This window comes from Gambusia affinis, linkage group LG09, assembly GCF_019740435.1.
Source record: "Gambusia affinis linkage group LG09, SWU_Gaff_1.0, whole genome shotgun sequence".
Taxonomy (NCBI): Eukaryota; Metazoa; Chordata; class Actinopteri; order Cyprinodontiformes; family Poeciliidae; genus Gambusia; species Gambusia affinis.
The window spans coordinates 29,840,790-29,861,819 of NC_057876.1; the positions used below are offsets into that span (position 1 = coordinate 29,840,790).

At 44.2% G+C, this 21,030-nt stretch overlaps 4 protein-coding genes across 7 annotated transcripts; 2 read left to right on the plus strand and 2 right to left on the minus strand.

The window, feature by feature from the left end:
* Positions 1 to 146: 146 nt before the first annotated feature.
* On the minus strand, positions 147 to 7,200 carry rnf4 (ring finger protein 4). Of its 2 annotated transcripts, XM_044126609.1 has the most exons (9): positions 7,020 to 7,200; positions 3,902 to 3,965; positions 3,229 to 3,297; positions 2,937 to 3,093; positions 2,753 to 2,835; positions 2,665 to 2,677; positions 2,488 to 2,584; positions 1,711 to 1,762; positions 147 to 1,595 (listed from the first exon to the last, which is right to left on the minus strand). In XM_044126609.1, exons 3-9 carry the CDS (start codon positions 3,238 to 3,240, stop codon positions 1,446 to 1,448), a joined length of 564 nt encoding a protein of 187 aa, XP_043982544.1. In that variant the 5' UTR covers positions 3,241 to 3,297; positions 3,902 to 3,965; positions 7,020 to 7,200; the 3' UTR covers positions 147 to 1,445. The 2 variants fall into 2 exon arrangements, with proteins under 2 accessions (XP_043982544.1, XP_043982543.1); XM_044126608.1 differs by lacking the exon at positions 3,902 to 3,965.
* Positions 7,201 to 7,992: 792 nt separating this feature from the next.
* On the minus strand, positions 7,993 to 9,740 carry selenot2 (selenoprotein T, 2). The gene is made up of 5 exons (XM_044126607.1): positions 9,509 to 9,740; positions 8,962 to 9,072; positions 8,752 to 8,878; positions 8,601 to 8,688; positions 7,993 to 8,538 (listed from the first exon to the last, which is right to left on the minus strand). Exons 1-5 carry the CDS (start codon positions 9,691 to 9,693, stop codon positions 8,417 to 8,419), a joined length of 633 nt encoding a protein of 210 aa, XP_043982542.1. The 5' UTR covers positions 9,694 to 9,740; the 3' UTR covers positions 7,993 to 8,416.
* A 312-nt stretch (positions 9,741 to 10,052) lies between these two features.
* Positions 10,053 to 13,617, plus strand: LOC122836760 (cytochrome c oxidase assembly protein COX18, mitochondrial). 3 transcript variants are annotated; one of them, XR_006371606.1, is made up of 7 exons: positions 10,053 to 10,554; positions 10,724 to 10,824; positions 10,958 to 11,025; positions 12,662 to 12,816; positions 12,894 to 13,009; positions 13,083 to 13,190; positions 13,276 to 13,309. XR_006371606.1 is itself a non-coding variant. In XM_044126603.1 (6 exons), exons 1-6 carry the CDS (start codon positions 10,222 to 10,224, stop codon positions 13,435 to 13,437), a joined length of 975 nt encoding a protein of 324 aa, XP_043982538.1. In that variant the 5' UTR covers positions 10,063 to 10,221; the 3' UTR covers positions 13,438 to 13,617. The 3 variants fall into 3 exon arrangements, 2 of the variants coding, with proteins under 2 accessions (XP_043982538.1, XP_043982539.1); XM_044126603.1 differs by lacking the exon at positions 10,958 to 11,025 and having other exon boundaries at positions 10,063 to 10,554; positions 13,276 to 13,617; XM_044126604.1 differs by lacking the exon at positions 10,053 to 10,554 and having other exon boundaries at positions 10,722 to 10,824; positions 13,276 to 13,617.
* An 81-nt stretch (positions 13,618 to 13,698) lies between these two features.
* igfbp7 (insulin-like growth factor binding protein 7) lies at positions 13,699 to 17,484 on the plus strand. Its single transcript, XM_044126602.1, has 5 exons — positions 13,699 to 14,505; positions 16,229 to 16,338; positions 16,427 to 16,534; positions 16,645 to 16,771; positions 17,126 to 17,484. The coding sequence occupies exons 1-5, from the start codon at positions 13,845 to 13,847 to the stop codon at positions 17,146 to 17,148; spliced, it is 1,029 nt and encodes a 342-aa protein (XP_043982537.1). The 5' UTR covers positions 13,699 to 13,844; the 3' UTR covers positions 17,149 to 17,484.
* Positions 17,485 to 21,030: the final 3,546 nt, after the last annotated feature.

A 21,030-nucleotide genomic window follows, 5' to 3' on the forward strand; every position in this document is an offset into this window, starting at 1 on the left:
CAAGAAAACAAACACTCTCCGTGCTTTAAATATTTCTACATTATTTTTAAAAAATGATTTTATGCTTACAGTAATTTGAGGGTGGGGGTTCCTCTTGGGGTTCCTCTTAGAACAATCAGAACCAAACAGTAAAACTCCCAAACCAACATGTTTTCATTTATTTATTATGAAACTATTTATAAACTCAGTGTTTATAAATAGAGCAGCAGAACAAAACAATGAGAAATAAAACAATAAAATCCAACATGTCAACGTGTCGGTGACCTTAAAAACCTCAGTGATCTTTAAATGTCGTTGTGTTTATTTTAGGAATCATTCAGGTGATCCAACGTCACCAAAAAACCAGCACCAGTTCAGTTAGATGGAACAGAACCGGTCCGACCAGAACCAGATTCAGAATCGGGCTCAAGGTTCTGTGGAGGATCCAGAAGCTTCTAGTCTGCTGTTTGTTTCTCATTGTCAATAAAGTTTTATCTCCCAAAGCAGGAAGTGGGTGAGGTGATGAGTCAGCGTCACGGGATGAAAGCCCTGATGGATCATGACTCAGCAGGAAAACTGAAGACCCAGATGTGATCCAGAAGAACTTTTCCGTTCTGCTCCTTCAGGTCATCGACCTCCAGCTGACAACAGACAAGTTACAAGTTTTTACTTTTCTCTGAAGTTTTTTTTAGGATCTAGTCCAGTTTATCTTTTAGTTCTGATTTCTGTACCGGAGAGAGTAAACGTTTAACTCCTGAGTGAGTTTAGAACTGATAATCAAGTTATGTTGAACGAAGCAGAAATGATAATTAGCATTTTTATTACGGTTGCAGATGTTCGTATAGATGATTAAACTGAACCCTGAGGAACTCCTTCAGAAGAGATTTCTCCCTCTCTCCAGAACCTTTTTCTGATTCAGAACAGTTATTCCCATCGGACCGGTTCTGTTGTGATGAGGTAACTCCAGGTTGGTTCTGGTGCTCCCAGGGTCCAAACAGCAAGTAAAAATAAACTTTGGAGGAAGTTAAATAATTTGAGAACAGATTTTATTTAAAAAGGTGAAAGATAAAAGTTTAAATTACAGATGAAACGACTGAACCGGAACCAGAACCTTCAAACAGCAGCTGCTGGACTCTCTGGAGTCACACCACGCCCCCTACTGGACCTTCTGCGGTACTGCTTATTTTAGAACTGAACTTCAGAAATCAACACAATGGAAACCATGATAGTTTGAATTTGGTTCTCTGAGCTGAGTGGTTGACCTGGTGGGCGGGGCCTAATGCCATCTGACCAATCAGTCAAGCAGCTGTTGTTCCTCCATAATATTTATTTAATAAGAAAACATCACTCAATCTGCCGATTTTAAGCCTAAAGTAAAAAAAAAAAAAAAACATTTTCAGCAACCGCTGATGACGTCACTGAGGACAGCCAATAGCAGCTCAGTCCGCTGATGATGTCACCAGGTGTCAGATGTAAAGAGGGTGGTACTGGCGTGAGGTGAGCCGCTTCCTGCAGGTGGGGCAGGTGTGTGATGATGTCAGAGCGTCCCTCAGACACTGGCTGCAGAACACGTGGCCGCACTTCGTGGAGACGACCAATCGCCCGCTCTCTACGATCTGTGAGGAAAACAAGAGCCAATCAGCACGCAGGACCGGGGTTGTAAAGCCCGCCCACCTGGCCAGAGATCAATGTTCTGGTTCTGATCCGGTTCCACCAGCGAGGGAGTCTCACCTCGGAGTACAGGTCCAGACAGACGGGACAGCTGATGAGACCTGGAGTCAACCTGCAACAGACACAACCTGAAAGGTTCTGGTTCTGGTTCTGGTGTCCAATCAGCAACAAGTTACTGATGTCAGACCGGAGCCGTCTACTTCCTGGAGTGTTTCTAAACGAGTTCAATAGAACCAAACAGCGAGAAGGCCAAAATTTCATAAAAACCAACAACTACATGCGACTAAAAACCGGTTCCAACAAGGAGAACCCAGAACACACCGGACCTGACTGGACCCACCCAGAACCAAAGTTTCTGGAGAAAAATATGGGCTCCACAGTGGAGCAGTGAGTAGCACTGTTGCAGCAAGAAGGTTCTGGGTTCGATTCCCAGCCCGGGGTCTTTCTGCATGTTCTCCTTGTGCATGGTGGTTCTGTCCGGTTCTCCGGGTTCCTCCCACAGTCCAAACACACGACTGTCAGGTTAATTGGTCTCTGAATTCTCCTCAGCGTGTGTTTGTCCTGTGTGTCTCTGTGTTACCCTGTGATGGACAGGTGACCCGGACAGGTGACCCGGACAGGTGACCCCACCTCTCGCCTGAAAAGTCTTGCTTGTGACCCCAAGAGGATAAAGGTGGAAGAAAATGGATGGATGGAGAAAAATCCAGACCAAGATGTTGACAGGGATCGGTCTAACACCTGGACGTCTAACAACAGGGATCGGTCTAACACCTAGACGTCTAACAGCAGGGATCGGTCTAATACCTGGACGTCTAACAACAGGGACCGGTCTAATACCTGGACGTGTGTGCAGTAGCGGTGATGGCAGCTTGAACGACAGTGGGCGCGTCTTCATCTTCATCACTGCTCAGAACATAGCTTTCACCTGGAGGCCCTGATGGAAGAACCAAGAAGGTGCGTTACTGGTCCGGTACTGGTCTGGTATGAGGTCATGAGAGCAGATCCAGGTTTTACCTTCGTCCACCAGCTGGGGGCAGGAGAGAGAGAATCAGAGTTAGTGGCTGTGAGGAGCAGCTTCCTGTCGGTCGGTCGGTTTGTTTACCAGCACAGACTCGTTGTTGGTCGTCAGGTCGACCACAGCAGACTCTGATCCCTCGCAGGTGAGGTCCACCACCTCCTCCACACCTGGACACAGCAGAGCCACATGAGTCGGACCGTTCTGCAGAACCTTCAGCGCAGACCAGGGGTTCTGGTCCGGCTCCAGGTCCGTCGGGTTCTACACCGACCGTCCTCGGCGCCGTCCATCACGTCAATGGGCTCTGTGGGGGGGGCGGGGTCTCCAGCGCCGGCTGCCCTGCGGGTCCGACCGCTGGCCGCTCTGCTGGTCTTGGTTCTGGTTCTGGAGACCACAGAGCTTCCAGCGGGTCGCCGCTTCCTCTGAGCCTGAAACACAGGATGTGATGTCAGCAAGGGGCGGAGCCTTCTTCACCTGGACAGGTGAAGCTGCTCAGAGGTCTACAGTCTGCAGAGCGATCAATAAGAGCCATTGATCACCTGATCAGGATCCAACCGACTCACCGAGCTGCTCATGTTCTGAAGAGGTCCGAGGTCCGTTCAGTCCTGGATCCAGCTGATCTCAGGTTTACTCTGTGTGAAAACATGGAACAGATTTCTGACTGGTTCTGGTTCTGGTTTGGACCAGAACCAGAACCAGAACCAGGAGGTCTGAAGTAAGAAGTAAGGGAAGCTCGGCCTCTTCTTCATCTTCATCATCTTCATCATCTGTTTGTTTTTATTAAACATTTGGAACGATTGTTCAGAATCAGGTGGCGGGAACGAACCAGAACCAGAACCAGAATCAACAGACAGAAAAACGCAGAGGAACTAGTTCTTGTTCAGAGGAACTAGTTCTTGTTCAGAGGAACTAGTTCTTGTTCAGAGGAACTAGTTCTTGTTCAGAGGAACTAGTTCTTGTTCAGAGGAACTAGTTCTTGTTCAGAGGAACTAGTTCTTGTTCAGAGGAACTAGTTCTTGTTCAGAGGAACTAGTTCTTGTTCAGAGGAACTAGTTCTTGTTCAGAGGAACTAGTTCTTTTCCTGCCTGCTCTCCAGTTTTAAACCTCTGAAGGTTTTTAAATTCAGTTTTTCTATTTTCCACATTTGCAGGATCAGCAGGTTGTTAAGTACCAGGTCGGTTCTGGTCCAAATGTTACATCCTTTGTTTTTCAGAGGAAGAGTTTAGTTGATCAGACCTGAACGTTTCCCCAGAAGGTCCAGCTGTTGGGGTCAAAGTTGAATCTTTGTGGTAAAAATTCCCTGGATGGAAAAACTTTATTAAGGATTTTAAAATGAACTTGTTGAGATTTAAGGTCAGCAGTTTTATTTGGTCACACAGGAAATATAAAGTTAAAGTTAATTAGATAAATATAAAAACATTTATAAATAGTTAGTTAAATATAAAGTTAATTAGATGCTGACTCATCAATACTTTTGCCCAAAAGGTTCAATCCAAACAGTTGAAGTAACTGAAAGTGAACTGATTATATTTGAACCAGGTGTTTGACTGCAGAGAGGTCAGAGTTCATTACTGTTAAACTGAGAGTGAACAATCCAGATTATAATCCAGATACAATCTCCGCCATCATTTAGAAAATGTCTTTTGGACCAAAGACCTTTTTCCATCCAGTGATCCAAACTCAGATTTCTTCCTGTGAAACTCGTTTCTGTTCGTTTCTGTGGCTCCAGATGGAGTTTGGTGAGGAATGAATCTGTTCATGTTCAGAAGTTTCCAACACAACAAACCTGATTGTAAAGGCAGATCATTTAACAGGAAGTCTGTCCACACCAGAGTCACATCTAGGAACAAAATCTATGCTTCCAATCTTTTTAAACCAACCATTGGGAAACAAAACCAGAAACTATTTTATTAGAAACCAGTTTAGCTTTAAAACCACATTTAAAGTCAACAGCTTGTAAACCTCCATCTTTAAAGTCTTTCTTTAAGTGGAGGACTCGATTTTTCCAGATGAAATTAAAGTTCATCTGATTTCTATCTGTAATATATTTGTTATATATTTGGCCGTAGAATAAACTGGGATCTGAACTGGAACAGCGACTCCATTTTGGTTCCACAGGTTCTCCAAACAGAGTCAGATCTATTTAATGGAGATTTGCAGTTCTATATTTTATTCTCTATGTTAACAGTTTCACTGAGTTTAACTTCTTTAGTTATTAAAATTACAAGATTTTTAACTGAGGATTTAATGGGGATATTGTGTCGGATCAGAACCATGAATCACCATCAGTTCATATTTCTGCAGGTTTCATGTTAATCCAGATCCTGATGGAGAAAATTACTTTAGAGGTTTGGTCTAGATTATTGGTTCTGAACCTTTTTTGCACCAGTTTCATGAACCTTTTAGTGATAAATAAAAGGATTTTTCCCCAAATTCAAGACATAGATGTAAGTTTTTTTTGCTGAAGGACAAAAGGAGCCTGAACATCGCCTGGTTCAAAGAGCCAAACACAACAACAAACCACCATTTTACTTTATTCTGGCCCCCAAAAATATTTCAGCCCTGCAAAATATTTTTTACTATTTTACTAATTAAAAATAAATTTAGATTTTTTGAATAATATTTTTTAACAACTTCATTTTTTATTTTAAATTTTGTTAGTTTTTTGTTGCACCGATTCAATGATCAAAGTAACGTGATCCCCTGCAGGAAGTGACGGCCGAGAGGCGCGTCGTCACGACGTTACCGAGGTAAAATGTGTCTTTTTCTCACCAGAGTTCAGTAGAACCACTGGTCTAGATTCTTCTAAAATATTGTGGTGTCATCAGCTAGTTATAATTCTGGTCATCAAAAACTTTAATTTAGGTCTATTTGAGTATTTTATGAAGATAGTCATCACTTCAACAGCCAAGATGAAAAGGAAGAGAGAAACACTGCAGCGCAGCTGAACAGCTTGGAAAAACTTTCTACTCTACAGAAGTTTGTCCAAATCCAAACAAGTGTAAAATTTGAAAAAGAAACTGAAGCTCCAACATGTCAAAGGCTTTGTAGAAGGAAAAGGATGAAACCTTTATCCTCCATCAGGTAAATCCTGCACCAGTCTGATGTTACCATGTGTAGATCTTTTAAGTCTTTAGTCTGTTTGTGTAGATAAATGTCAAGAGTTTTTAATCACAGTTTAGGTGGTGGTTCTCTAGAACCTTGCTGTCTCTTCCTGTTTGGGTTTCAGGGTGGTACCGCCCTGCTTCATGCTGGGAGGAAATGAATTATTACATGAGATCTTTAAACACCTGGGATATAAATTCTCACAGATAATCTCAGAAATGTCTGTAGAGACTGTAAGGGGCCGGGGTTTTATCCAGTTTCAAGCACATGGTGGCGCTATCTAGCTCTAACATATTAATATCTTTGTTGCAGTTTTCTTGAAATCCTCAGAGATTTGAGGGATGAAGTCTTTGACTTGGTTTAGCAGGAGGTCGCAGTCTTGGGTTGAAAAAGAGGAGCAATAAAGGTTTTTACAAAAGTTGCTCATTTTCTTTGTAATTAGAGTTTAATCTGTACATTTATTGTTAATAAGCGTCTGAATGTTTTTTTTTTAACTTGCTTTCTTTTTTCCAGTCTGCAGAAGAATGAACTGGTTTCTTCTTCTGTTTTTTTCTCCATTTTTTTCTAAATCTGTTAAAAGCTCGTTTCTTTCGTAGATTGACGAAAGAAGGTCAGGAGGTTATTTTTGTCTGCATCAGTCAACATCTGTTTAACGCATAATAGGTTTAGGTTATTTACTAACCTTTCGTCTTCCAGGTCATTGGGTTTTTTTAGGTTTTTGATAAAACAGATAGAGTAAGTCCGTATCTTATATTTTAAGTATTCTCATTTTTGGGTGTAGGTTATTATTGAATCGTCTCCGATCATCTATTGTTAACCACTTCCTGGTCCAACCACGTCATCAAGGCCTCGACCAATCACGGTTCAGATCCAAACGAGAACCTCTTACGAAGTGTAAATACAGGTTTGTATTTCATTCCAGTTCTTTATGTTGTTTAACAAATTTTATTGTAGCGTCACCGTGCGCTATAAAAGAGTGATCATTAGGTTCATATCCGTAGAACCAAACGGCTCTTTCCACCCAAACGGAATTTTATACAATTTATCCTGTGCAGCCACCTAAACACAAAACAATCCAACACCACTGTGTGTCAAACACCTAAAACATGGCCAGGTAGTCGGCATGTGGCCGAACCGGCTCCGGAACCAGGACCTAGCAGCAGCTGCTGCTGTGGGAAAATGCTTCAGTTTCCCGCAGAAGCATTTTTCGCCACAACACCGCTGTTAGCCGTTAGCCTTCCTGACTCACCACCAGCAGCTCCGCCAGGTGTGATCCGGGACCCACTGACACCTGGAAACAGAACCTTCTCAGAATGGATCGCTGCAGTCCGGATTACTTTGGTTCCGATCTGGAGAAGAGAAAAACTTGGATCCAGTCCCGCTGAATCTGACACTAACGGCAGCTTCCTCTCTTGTTCTGTTGCAGCGGAAGTTGTTGCCTGGCAGAGGCCTCATCAGCGCCCTCTGCAGGATGGAAAATAATCAGGAAAACTTGTTTTTAAAGTTTGACTCGGCCTCAGACCTTTCTGTAAATCCTAAAAAGTTTGACATTATGCTTGATTCTGTAACTAACAAAATACAGGAACTCTAGAAATGACGTTGTTTCCTTTGATGAAGCGGAAGAAAAACAAAATGACTCGTTCAGTTTCTGAACCTTCAGCCGTTTTTCCGATTCACTGCTGGACATTTCATCAAACTTTTATTAGACATGACAGATGTCTGAAAACAATAAACCACAACTCTAAGATTTTCAAATGCTTCCAGAATAATTTATTCAGAAATTGTCATATTAGAAGATTTAGCAAAAAATGTGATAAATGTATAATTATTAGAAATAAATTTAATTTGTAGTGTTGATGCTTAATTTCCAGCTTTGCATGGAAAGAATATGAATGCAGGCAGAAAAACAGCAATTAATCAAATTATATCAAGCAAATTTCCTATTTTCACATTTTTATTGTCTTTAATTTTAGAAATAAAACTTTAACTATCCACCGTTTCCATCAGAACAAACAAAAATCTGTAAACAAATGGATGTAGGTCATTGAATATATTTAAATCATAATATTTATTTTGGTTTTGAACTGAAAGATTTGGCCAACAGGTCTCAGTTTTACTTGGTTTAATGTAGCTCTTAAGCGCATCATTGACTGGTCTGGATTAATTGATCTGTTGTCATGGTAACAAACTGAAAACCGCCAAGCAGAACACAGAAGAAGAAATTTTCCTTTAAGACTTTTTATTTGAGGGGGAGTGAACAGTCATCAACTGATCGTTAAGGTTGATGTGACCAGCTTCCTGTTTTCACAATAAAAGCTCAAACTTTAAATAAAACAAAAGCTGATTGTTGGAAGAAAAGAACCGATCCAGTGGTACCAGAACCAGGCCGACTGGATCCATAAACCAAGAACGTAAATAAATGACAACAGAGAGCGAGGGGTCATGTGACCGTTGTCCACGCCAGCTGATGGCCCGGTGCATCATGGGAGTCAGCATGGAGGCAGAGACATCCAGCGCAGCCCGGCAGATCCGCTTTAAGGTCACGCCTTCATGAACGCCAACAGCTGAATATCCCACTGAGCCTGAACGCAGCACGGCTGGGAGACAGGTCAGAGGTCAGATGATTCAGGAGAAGGTAGCGCGGCTCTAAGCGGAGGTGAAGGTGACACGGTCGGCCTGGTTCATTTTCAGGTGTGTGTCGAGGATCCGGAACATTTCCTGGATGTTCGGAACGTAGCCCGACTGCAGTTTGGACCACACGGGAACATCTGGGGAAGACAAACAGCGTTACACCAGGAAGCTGCACAGCTCTGCACCAATCAGGACTCACCGTTCAGCGTGACCTCGAAGGCTCCCGTAGACAGGAAGTGAGTCTCCATCATGTTACTGATGAAGAAGGCCATCAGACATGAGAAGATCTGGAAACAGGAACGCCATCGTCAGCATCTGTTGCTACAGCAACAGCACAGCAAGTCCGGTACCTTGTTGTTCTGAGTCCAGGTCCAAACCGCAGGCGTGTCGGTACCGAGGAGCAGGAAAGGGTTCTGACCGCTGATGATGAGGAGGATGGAGACAAGCTTCAGGTAGGAGACCAGATTACCAACGAGCCTGAGGAAGAGGAGTTCAGGATGAAGGTTCCAGAACCGGAACCAGAACAGGAACAAGAACCAGAACAGGAGCTTCAGTCTCACCTGTTGAGCAGGGTGGGGGGGTAGTTCTCCCCCTGGATGCGAATGTCTGGATACACCTGGCTGATGGCCTGGGAGTATTCCTGGAAGACTTTACTGTAGCCTCAGGAGATGCTGGACACACACACACACACACACACACACACACACACACACACAGATTATAATCTGCTTCAGGTCTGAACAGGAAGCTGCTGGAACATACAGAAAAATGTGAAACTGATTCTGTTTTCTTCATGAATTTATTTGTTGGACATAACTGATAATTATGAGTGACCTTCCTGGAGACTAAATACTTATTTTGAGTCCAGATGAAAGACCTATTCATATTCATAAAGTTATTATTCAAATGGAATTTTAATCCAGGAATGTTAGGACAAAAAAAAAAAAAATCACAAAAATATAAACATTTAGGAAGAATATCAATCTTTTCGATGACTCTAATCTTCAAGTTTGACATGACAGCCATAATCTGTTCATCTTCACAGAAATCTTCAGTTCGTTTAGCGTGACGTCATCACACTAGTTGCTAGCCTGCATGCTAACTCACCAGTAGCGGAACTGGAGCACTGGGCCGGAGTACAGCGCCACTTTTGGGGGTTTCCCGCTCTCCTGTTCGGTTTCTGAAAAGGCGCCGGTTCTGTAATCCGACCGGCCCACATAAATATCCCGTAAGGTGAGGGTCGTAAAGAGCAGCAGAGCCGCGAGCAGACCGCCCGAACCGAACTCCGCCATGATTGCCGTTCTCCTCAGGGGAACCTCCGCTGAAGACTTTCACAATAAGAGCTGAGGGTAGTTAGCTTCACCCGCTTTATCAGAGATAAAATGTTAATGCTGAATAAGTAAACCACTCAGTTCCTGTTCCCAGAATTTTCCACGTCCAACTGTTCGTGAGGTTTAATTCCTTCAAATGGCTTCACGCGTTGTCTCATCACAGCCTCTGCATGCTTTTAATGTGAAGAGAAAAGGTTTCTTCCGGTGAGCTGCCGTCTAAACAGCTAATTAGTATTTTAATTGTGTTTTTTGTTTAAGTTATTTTCTATTTTTGTTTTTTTTTTATCTCGATTTTATTTTATTTTTGTTGTTTTTGTTTTTCAGCGTTGTCTACGTCAGACCTCCGCGCCGCATTGGTCAGTGACGTCATGTTTGAGTGACGCTCGGTCAGTTATGGGCTGCTGTGAAACAGACTGCTGATGAAGGTGAGGAAGAGGGCTTTTCTTAGCTTTAAAGGACACGTGGGAGCTTTAAAGTCACGTGGTCACCATGCTCACCGTGGGGGTGCTGGTGAGGTGCAGAGTCCTGCGACCACGAGCACGTGACGTCCTGAGCAGGTGGGCTTCTCCTGTCCTTCCCCTCACCTGTACAACAGAGTCTCGCGTGAGGCCGGCGTCTGGGGTTGGAGGAGCCAGCGGCGCAGGTGGATGGTACGGTAGCCTGTCAGACTCCGCTCCAGTTCACCTGTGTGAGAACTTCCTGGTCAGCGCGCACCAGGTGAGCGGGTTGCCATGGTGGCTGAGCATCGCTATGGCAACAGCGTCCATCAGGACCTGCATCACCCTGCCGCTGGCCGCCTACCAGCTGATTATCATTGCCAAGGTAGGTGGAATTCAGTTTAACGTAATCAGGGTCAATTTACAGCACCAGTTACCATGGCAACAGAGCTGCGTAAAACAGGGACCAGCTGTGAACTAGATTGACATTGACCCTCGACCTCAGGTTTTATGCTTGCTGTGATGGTAACCATAGCAACCTAAATGTGCTGCAGGTGGAGGCGCTGCAGGCGGAGATCTCTGAGCTGGCCAAGAGGCTTCGATACGAGGTTTCAGTCCGAGGGAGAGAACGAGGCTGGACGGACAAGCAGAGCAGGTGAGGATTGACAGAACCAACCGCCTGGTACCAGGTCCGGGTTCTGGTTCGGGTCGGGTTCTTCTGGCAGAGCTCGGCTTCTGTTTCACAGACTGGAACTGGGTCGAATCAGGTGGTTCTGGTTCCTCCTCAGTTCCAGGTGTCTTCCTGCTCGTCATCAATGGGTTCACAGGGTTCCTTCACCAAGACTTTCTTCAGGAGGTGAGTTTCCATCAAAGTTTTTCTTTCTGCCCATTTCCAAGTATCGCATTAGAAAGTTTTGATGGAAAGGACATAAATTGAAATGACTATCAGTTTTACAAAAATGTTTTTAAGCTCGCTTAAGGCGTAGGAGTTCATACGTTAAAGTTCTAACGTAGCGAACGCTGCCATCTACTGGTGGGTCTGAGCCGTACCAGAGGCACCAAACTCGAGGGGGCGCTATTTCCTACATTATCCATTTCTCCTTTTTTTTATTTTCTTTTGAAATCTGTGATATATCTTCTCACCGGGTCTCCTAAAAGAAAGAGTCTCTGAGAACAGTTCTTAAAGTTATAGCCAGTGTTTTCAGCAAGTGGAGCTGATTGTCCAGTTTATGTCATTTAATTAGCTCTACTTCCTTAAGAAAATGAAAAGGAATGTTCTTTTGTGAGGGAATTTATGTTTTACGGTTCCATTAAGGCCAGAATTAATAATAAATAATAAAGACTTTGTGGTTTTCTGATTTATTAATGTAATTATATTAGTTGTGTTACCACCCCACGCCACTAGAGGCAGTATCAGGCCCGAAAAGATGCGACTAAGGAGCAGATTTAGAAGTTCACAGAAAGCTACAGAATCTGTTAAAAACTGTGAGCTGAGCTGAAGTAAATAACAGAGAGAAGTTTAAATACATGCTGATTGAAAATCCTTCCTAAAGATGAAGATATATCACAGATTTCAAAAGAAAATAAAAACGTGAGACCGCAGATAATATAGGAAATAGCGCCCCCTTCACTTCCGGAGTGCAATGGTCCCATTTCCATATAAGGGCTGAAACTGACAGCGGTCCGTCCGCCCTTCCTGTTAGCTGCAGAGAGGAGGACTTGCCAAACTCCTCCATCTTGGAGGGGAGGAAACTCCGGACCTGCTTCCTGCTTCCTACTGCCAGGCGTAGCATCAGCATCTGATGACTTTGCGTAGCCTGGTTGAATCCAAACCATTAGACAGAAACACTTCCTTTCTTTTGTTGTTGCAACTTTTTAAAAGTTTGCTCAAAATTGGAATGACAGTTGGATAGAAACATGGAGTTCTTACACACTGTTCCTTCTCACGTTTCAGAGTGCAAAAGTTATTTCTGGAAGAATGGAACCAAAATGTAGAAGTTTAAAGGGCCAGTATCATGTGTTTACTATTTTATAGCACAATCCAGTAACTATGTTACCTTCAGTTGTTATAAAATGTTATATATATCAAATATGGCTCAATATTAATAGAAATTTGTCCTTCTGATTTAACTTCTTGAAATTGGGCCTCTGTCTCTTTAAGAAGCTCCTGCTCTTTCTGAAGCTCCGCCCTCAGGAAGTCTTCCCATCATGGCTTCTCTATTAACCCTTTAATGTTTTTACTCTGAGCAGCAGGTCCTACAATGAGCTCAGCAGCTGTTTGCTAATTGCTGCTGGCTAGTCTGAAGGAGCTGAGTGGGGGAGGAGCTGCGCCTCGGAAGCGGGGCTAGTTCCACCCAGGTGTTTAGCAGCTGAATGGTTGCCATGGAGATTAAAGGACTTCTCAAACATGAACGAATCGAGGTTGGACCGAGTCCAAAAAGGAACCGGAGTTCTGTTTCTGGGGTCTGAAAAGGTTCTGGTTCTGTTCACAGGGTCCAGTTCCAGAAGAACCTGCGGCGTCTGGTTTTGCAGCTCTACGTCCGGGACAACTGCCACCCGTTCAAAGCCAGCCTGCTGGTCTGGGTCCAGCTGCCGCTCTGGGTCGGCCTGTCTCTGGCGCTGCGGAACCTCAGCCTGGATCGGCCAGGTAGGGGGTGGGTTCTGGTGCTGGTCGGGTCCTGGTTCTGGTTCTAGTTCTGGTCTGATCTCTGTGTTCCTGTGCAGCGCTGCACGGCGAGTTGGCAGCAGGGGGCGCTCTCTGGTTCCCGGACCTCACGGTACCGGACTCCACCTGGGTCCTGCCGGTCTGCCTGGGCCTCACCAACCTGCTCATCCTGGAGGTCGGTGTGGGGGCGGAGCCAGGCCAGCTAGGCTGTGATGTCATCGCGCTGATGTCATCTCCTTCTTCTTCAGGTGTTTTCTCTGCAGAGAGTCGGAGCGTCGCGTTTCCAGCGGCTGGTTCTGAACGGGTTCAGAGGGTTCTCGGTTCTGATGATCCCCATCGCCGCCTCTGTCCCGACGGTGAGCTAAATGGGTCAGGATTAGATCTGGATCAGAACCGGGTCCCGGTCACGGAGCTCTCTAACGTCCTGTTTCCTCCTCCCAGTCCATGGCTCTGTACTGGTTCTGCTCCAGTCTGGTCGGGTTCAGTCACAACCTGCTGTTGCGCTCACCAACAGTCCGCAGAACCGCTGGGCTGCCGGCGCCGCAGTCCGAAACGCCGTACCGGGACCTCCTGTCAGCCTTCATCAGCAAGTACTGGAGGTAGAACCAACTGGCCGGGTTCTACTGGTACCACCCTGGTTCTACTGATGGTTCTGGTCGATTCTACAGTGAAACCGGTCCGGAGAACATGGCTGCAGCTTCCTCGGTCTTGGTTCTGGTAGAACCGGGCTTCATGTGGGACTCTTTAAATGTTCTGGTAATAATAAAGTTCTGTGGTTCTGTTCGTGTTCGCCTGGTGAACTTCAGGCTCTGGTTAGAACTCTGGGTGCAGATGGGTTTGGGTTCTGGCTGGTGCTGATCTGAACCGGGTTTGTTTTGGGTTCTGGAGGTGAAAATGTTCTGGGAATCTTTATGAAACAATAACAGGAAGAAAACACTCCCAGCTCGGACTGGGACGCTTCCTGTTCCCAGACTGGGAGTCAGGGTCAAACTGGGATCTGAATGTGAGGAATGTGGAGGCAGAAGTTCGGGTCGGAACCGGCCAGTACCGATCCAATCAATAATCAGACACCTTTCAGCTCATCGGGTTTAGTGAAAAACCCATTTGGGTCAGGAAGTTCGGGCTGTTTTGGGTTCGGTTCGGGCTGTTTTGGGTTCGGTTCGGGCTGTTCTGGGTTCGGTTCGGGCTGTGGGCGGGACCAGCAGCCTCATCAGCTCTCAGTCCAGATCAGACCTCGGAGCGCCATGACGTCCCGCCGCCTCTCGCTGCTCCTGCTGCCTCTGCTGGTTCTGGTTCCGGTTCTGCGGGCCGGGCAGGGCTGCGCTCCGTGTGACCCGGCGGGGTGCGCTCCTCTCCCGGCTGCGGGCTGCCCCGCCGGTTCGCTGCGGGACTCCTGCGGCTGCTGCGCGGTTTGCGCCGCGGCGGAGGGCGAGCTGTGCGGCGGCCGCCGCGCGGCAGCGCGCCGCTGCGGCTCCGGGTTGGAATGCGTCAGGAGCGGCGGCAACAAGCGGAGCAAAACTGGCGTGTGCGCGTGCAAGACCAACTACCAGGTGTGCGGATCCGACGGAACCACGTACAGGAGCGGCTGCGCCCTGAGGAGCGCCAACATGGCGGCGCAGCGGCGCGGCAGGGAGCCAATCAACGTCCAGAACAAAGGCCGCTGCGCCTCAGGTGAGACGGACGACAGGTGTTATATCAATGTTCTGGTATTTCAAAGATTAAAATTAAAAAAATAAGACAAATAATTTAGAGAAAAGTTTTTCAACAGCAAAAAAACATTTGAATCAAAGTTTTTATGAATTGTGAAAAACCAATAAGTATTATTATTATTATTATTATTATTATTATTATTATTGTTAAACAGTTTTTTTCCAGCTCTCAGGTTGTTAATCTGGCTGCAATCCCGTTGGGATTTTTCTCCAAATGGAGGAATCCAGATGTTTCTCCAGGTGTTCTCATCTGTCCATTCCAGCCCTCCGGTTCGGTCCGGTCCGGTCCGGTCCGGTCCGGTGTTTCTGGGCCGACAGTACCTCCGCTCGGCTTCTCTCTGATAATCTCTTTTCCATTCCGAACCAGATTAGCGGCTCACTGAGGCGCTCAGAATATTACTGCCGGGTCACGGGTCCGCTAAGTTGGGTCGGTTCTGGTTGGGTTCTGTCCGGGTTCTGTCCTGACTAAAGGGGTACATCCCATCTCATATTGGGGACCATAACATTTCTGAAGACCGATCTTCCATTGAAATGTAATGTAAAATGTAGTTTAAAAGGTTTTTACACCACATTCAAGCTGCAGGACCAAAATGATTATTAAAGTTCATCAAACCTGTTTTATTCTCAGTAAACATCCTGCAGAGAAATAAAACTGAAATTTAAATGTTGCTTAGATAGTTTTGTTCAGTCTGACTGATCTAATCTCTGCTACACCTTTACAAACATTTAAGGCTCTAAATAAAAAAGCTTTAATGATTAACTGCTCTTAATAAAATTCCTCATAAACATTGATTTATTGAAATGGTTCCCAATACAAGTTATGGCCTATTTAAATTATAACTTAAATTGCTTTATTTTTAAGCCTTTTTAAGTTTTCCCACGTCCTGGATGACTGAGAACCAGCAGGTAGATAGAAATGAATATCTGGGGAATATCATAATTTAATGTAACATTTAAAGCACGAGAGTTTATATAGAAAAATATTCTGATTTTATTTTGTGGTTTTAAAGGCTCTACGCTGAAGACAGTGGAATAAATCCAAAACTTTTAGATTTTTCTATCTGTTCTCTCCTCCAGTTTCAAACTTTAATTAAATAAAAGTTAAAGAGCTAAATAGGAACGAGGTGTTTGTTACCTTTAACAAAAAAGATTAAGTCTATGAAAGCAGTGTAGCAGTTTTGTTAATGATGCAGCTTATCATGATTCAAAGTAATGAAATAAACTGCAGTCTGATTTTTATTGTTAATAAGTTTCTTCTTATTGAGCAGTGAAAGTAAATAAAATGTTTATTTTGTCTTTTGCTTTAAGTATTTACTTACTGGAGGGTTTTATGTTAACAGTTAGCAGCTAACAGTTAGCAGCTAACAGTTAGCAGCTAACAGTTAGCAGCTAACAGTTAGCAGCTAACAGTTAGCAGCTAACAGTTAGCAGCTAACAGTTAGCAGCTAACAGTTAGCAGCTAACAGTTAGCAGCTGCTGTTGCTCCTCCTACACTTTGGACTGAACTGTTCTAATAATTAATTCTTTTTTTCTGAGATAAATGGCAGATTTCTTTGTTTTTTCATATTGATATTATTTAAATGCAAACGTTTCTTCAATGATTTTTTTGGGGGGGGACAATTCTAGACTTTTCCAAGATTGGGAAGGTATTTACAGTATGGTCCTGACCAGATCTCTGTCTGCAGCTCCCTCCATAGTGACGCCTCCAGGCCAGGTGTTCAACCTCAGCGGCTCCCAGGTGTTCCTGAGCTGCGAGGCGGTGGGCGTGCCCACACCTGTCCTCACCTGGAAGAAGGTGAGCCGCTTCACGTTGACCTGTCTGGACTGATGATGATAATGATGGTGGTGATGAAGATGATGATGATGGCGATGATGATTCCCAGGTGCTTGGTGGCAGAAAGAGGGCGGAGCTTCTACCTGGCGATCGGGACAACCTGGCCGTCCAGACCCGAGGCGGACCGGAGAAGCACCAAGTGACAGGCTGGGTTCTGGTCAGTGACCTCAGGTTGACCCAGAGGGTCAGTGGCAGGTTGACCCCTGGTGTTCTTCTGGTGATGTCATCACCCTTTTGGACCAATCAGATCTGTGGCTCTCCCCTCAGATCTCCCCGCTGACTGAAGAAGAAGAAGGATCCTACGAGTGTCACGCCGCCAACTCCAGAGGCGAAGCGTCGGCCATCGGAGCCGTCCACCTGGTCCGGTCCGTCGATGACATCATCCTCACTTCAGGTAACCAGAAGTCTGATGTCATCGTCTGCAGACTGACACAACCAATCGGTGTTATGGTAACACGGCCTGCCTCACACCAACCAATCACATTGATCCTGATTGGTGGAGCCTCCTCCATGACAACCATGGAGCTGTTCCTCACCGTCACCATGACAACAGATACGTTGTGATGTTAGCTAGGAGTTGGTTTGGGACAAATCAAGAACCGATCAGCTGCTGCTCAAAACCAGAACAGCTTCCTGTCCACAACTTCCTGTAGACAACTCAATGAAACCATGCAGACAGGAAGTTGTCCAGGACTTCCTGTCTACAGCTGGGTGTAAATCTCTAACTGTAGGTTTGTTCTTGTTTCAGGGACGAAGGACGAGCCGCTGTGATCACGACCAACTTTATCAACTTCAGACTTTTCTGTTTCTTGCTCATATTTTAACCTTTGAACTCATTAGAAATTTAACGTTTTTGTCTGAGTTTAAACTTTGAATCATTTATTACTGTTTTCTTTGTCTTACTTTTATTTTGAAGGGCAGGGTTACAGGTTGTTTCTCATTACGAGTTTTATGTTCTGTATTCGGACCTTCAGGTCGCTCCTCTGCATCAGAACGTTCCTGATGAAAATCAGTTCTTGTGAGTAAAAACTAAATGTGATTTTCCATCCTGCTGATTTTCTCTTAAGAACTTTTTTTATCAAGAGAATAAACCAGATTATAACCAAACTCATATTTCTGTTCATATTGAACTCAAACCAAACCGGACCTGAACCTTCAGACCCAGACAAAACCTGCTGACCAGGCCAGAGGTTCCTTCCTTCCTTCCTTCCTTCCTTCCTTCCTTCCATCCATCCATCCATCCATCCATCCATCCATCCATCCATCCATCCATCCATCCATCCATCCATCCATCCATCCATCCATCCATCCATACATCCATACATCCATACATACATACATACATACATACATTCATTTATAGAAATAAGGAGTTAGGTTTGGAGGTTGGTTCTAGGCCAAATTCACAACAGGGTCGGGGTCGTCGTGTGTTTCCATGGCAACACTTGAAAAATAATGAAACCAAAAAAAACAAACAGAGCAGCATTTCATCATTTGTTATAATAAGGGAGATCCAGGATCCCTGGCAGATGAACGTTTGGTTCTGTGTATGTACAGCAGCTGAAAGTTCAGCACTAGAATATTTAATTCACTGTTAAAGTAAAATTGTGAAGGTTAAAAAAAATCCACCACTATTAACTTGAGACATTTATTTAGTATAACTATTCTGGTCCCCCTTTGGCCACCGTCTAGATCCGCCCCTGGGCTGCAGCTCTGTGTCATAAATGACCTCTGAACTCTGAATTCATAAAATATATCAATATTTCAAAATAAAACATACAGAAAGCCCTAAAAAACATTTTAAAGTAGGACATATTTATGTATTTACTGTTCTAATCTAATGTATGATTTGTTCTTTAATTGATTATTTGTATTATTTTGGCTGATATGATTATACTTTCAATAATCAAACCAATATAGTCAACGAAAAGCACAAGAAGAAACATGTTGCCTAAAGATCTTAAAGTACAATATAATACTAAGTTCAAATCTACTTATTAGAATAATAAAAAACAAATGAATTTATTATATTTTTACTTAATAAAAATATAATAAGCCTGGTCCCAGATGTGTGGAAACCCTTGGAGAATGGAGAGCAAACTGCAGCTTTTCTTCATCCTCTGAGGAAGGAAATGAAGTTTGAACAGGAACCGAGCAGCTGAATGGCGCCCTCTGCTGGCGGAATGGACGCATGTCCCCGGGCCACATGCTGAGCCTTTGGAGGACACAACGGAAACCTGACAGTAAATAGTTTGAGCAGAAAAGGACAAGAGTGACGTCATCCACGCGTCACTCTACTCTGACCCCTTGTAACGTGAAATCTAACGCGTTACTATTTACAATCCAGTAATCAGATTAAAGTTTTGTATCCAAGTCTCTGTGTGTTAATATTTGTAATTTTTTTAGTAAACACATATTGTTGATTTCTTCTTTTCTCTTGGGGAGTTGGGTTTGGTTTAACACCAGCGACAAACGATGGAGGGAAAAGAAAGATGCACATTTTCTAACTGATGGATTTTTCATTGAGTAATCAAATTACTTTTCAAAGTAACTATGTCGTCCCTGGTAATAAATAATCTGGACTATATATCATATGTGTGTTATGATTATTATGATCTCAAGGTGGCAAACTGCCCAAAAAAACATCGTCTTCATTTCCTCTTCAACAAAATGGCTCCCGTCTTTAATCAGCATCATTCCAGGATGGACTCTAAACTTTATTGTTTGCCTCACAACCAGCCAGATAAATACTCTGCTAGCACACAGGCTACCAGATTCTGATAGATTTTATTGGTCGAAATACATTTGATTATTGGTAAAAAATGCATTGATATCAGTTGACTGGAAACTGACCTGATTCTGCCTCTTCTACAGTAACAAACGGAGCAAATGGGACTCAGCAGGTTTGAATCAACAGTTTGATCAACAAAACAAAGTCTAGAAATAAGTTTTGTTCTTCTTGAACAACTCTCTACATCAGTGCAACAGTTTGGCCACAAACATAATTAAAATGATGCTTTTCAGCTCCAACAGCTCCTCATATCTGCGTCTTTCTGTCCAGACCTGCATTCAACTTCCTGTTTCACTTTCCAGTCAGACAGGAGCCAAAAAGGTTGAAAAACAAACTAACTGTTTTAATTCCCTTGTCATTTTCGACCACAAACATTTTATTACAATATCTACAGATATGTTTTTTCTCTGCCTCTGATGTTTCTGCATGGATTCATGTATTTTGGATTCACTGCAGAAAAGGGCCAGTAGCTCGTGAGACTACTGGCTGAATCTGAGGTACCGGAGTGATGCAGATGTAATGGTTGTTCACAAACATGGATTTCAACTCAACTTACCCTAATTTCAAGTTTTGTTCGAGCTCCGATAAAATAATCAGCATACTGAAACTGATCAATCTGTTTCTTTCCTGGAGAGTCCGATGAGTCTAATTAGCAACGAAGCGGCGCCGCTGTTATAGATGAACTGGTTGAAACCGATGCTCACCGCAGATGTTTCTAAATTGTAGGTGGCTGTGTTGATGCCTGTTGAAAAAATGCTACTTGTGTGACAAAACCATTTTTAAAATTTCACTATAAATCCCATTTGAAGCAAATATGTTTAATGCTGCAGGTGAAAATTACATTTCAAAACAAGTTTCTACAGAGCAGCGTTCAGTTCGCTTTGAAAACACCGCATTGGGTCAGAACCAGAACAATGAGTAACAGGACAATCCCATTCAGGTTCACCAGAATAAATTAATTTCATCTCATGAACAGCCACAATGTAAACCTCAGTGGAAAGTTTCTGCCTTTTGTAACCAGCTCTGATCAGAAAAACATTGAAATTGACTCTCTAGTTCCTGTAATGTGATTTATTAACCCTTCTAGCCCAGTGTGTGTTTCTGGATCAGATCCTGCAAGGAAACCGAACTGTTTCTGAACTTTCTTCTTTTTTTAACGACAAACAAAAAATGGATCAGAGAGTAACGCTGGTCTATATGGGTGTCGCCATGTTGTAAAACCCGACTTCTCCTTAACTCGGGTGTGACGTCAAACCCAGCTTGGGGTTCCGAACGTAGCGTTAGGCCCGGTAGGTTTGGAGCGGTACCACACTAGAACCGAGCCTCCACACCAGGGGTCCCCAAAGTGGGTCCCTGAGGGCCTCCTGCCTGTTTTATTCTCTCCCTGGTTTAAGGGACCTGGATCACATGACGGCTGTTGGAGGCCTAAGAAGAACTTGGACCTGCTGAAAGGTTGTTGGTGCCACCAGGGAGAGAATAAACCATGCAGGATGCAATCGGCCCTCAGGGACCCACTTTGGGGACCCACTTTGGGGACCCCTGCTCCACAGAGACAGGTTGGAGGATGTCCGAACCTGGACTTCACCTGAGCCAACAGCGCCTCCTGCTGACAGTTCAGTTCCTCTGCAGTTTAAACTGGTGTAAACAAGTTTTAAACAGTCCCGCCTCATCTTCTGGATGAACTCAGGCTAACATGGATGTTATCCAGGCTTCGGACTGGTTCTAAAAGCAGACTGGAGGTCTAAAACCTAGACATCACATCATCTACCCTCCCTCAGGCCCACAGAACCTGCTGACCCACCTGGCAGCTGAACGGTTGCAGCCAAACATTTAATTGTTTATGTGCAGCTCACTGAGACGGG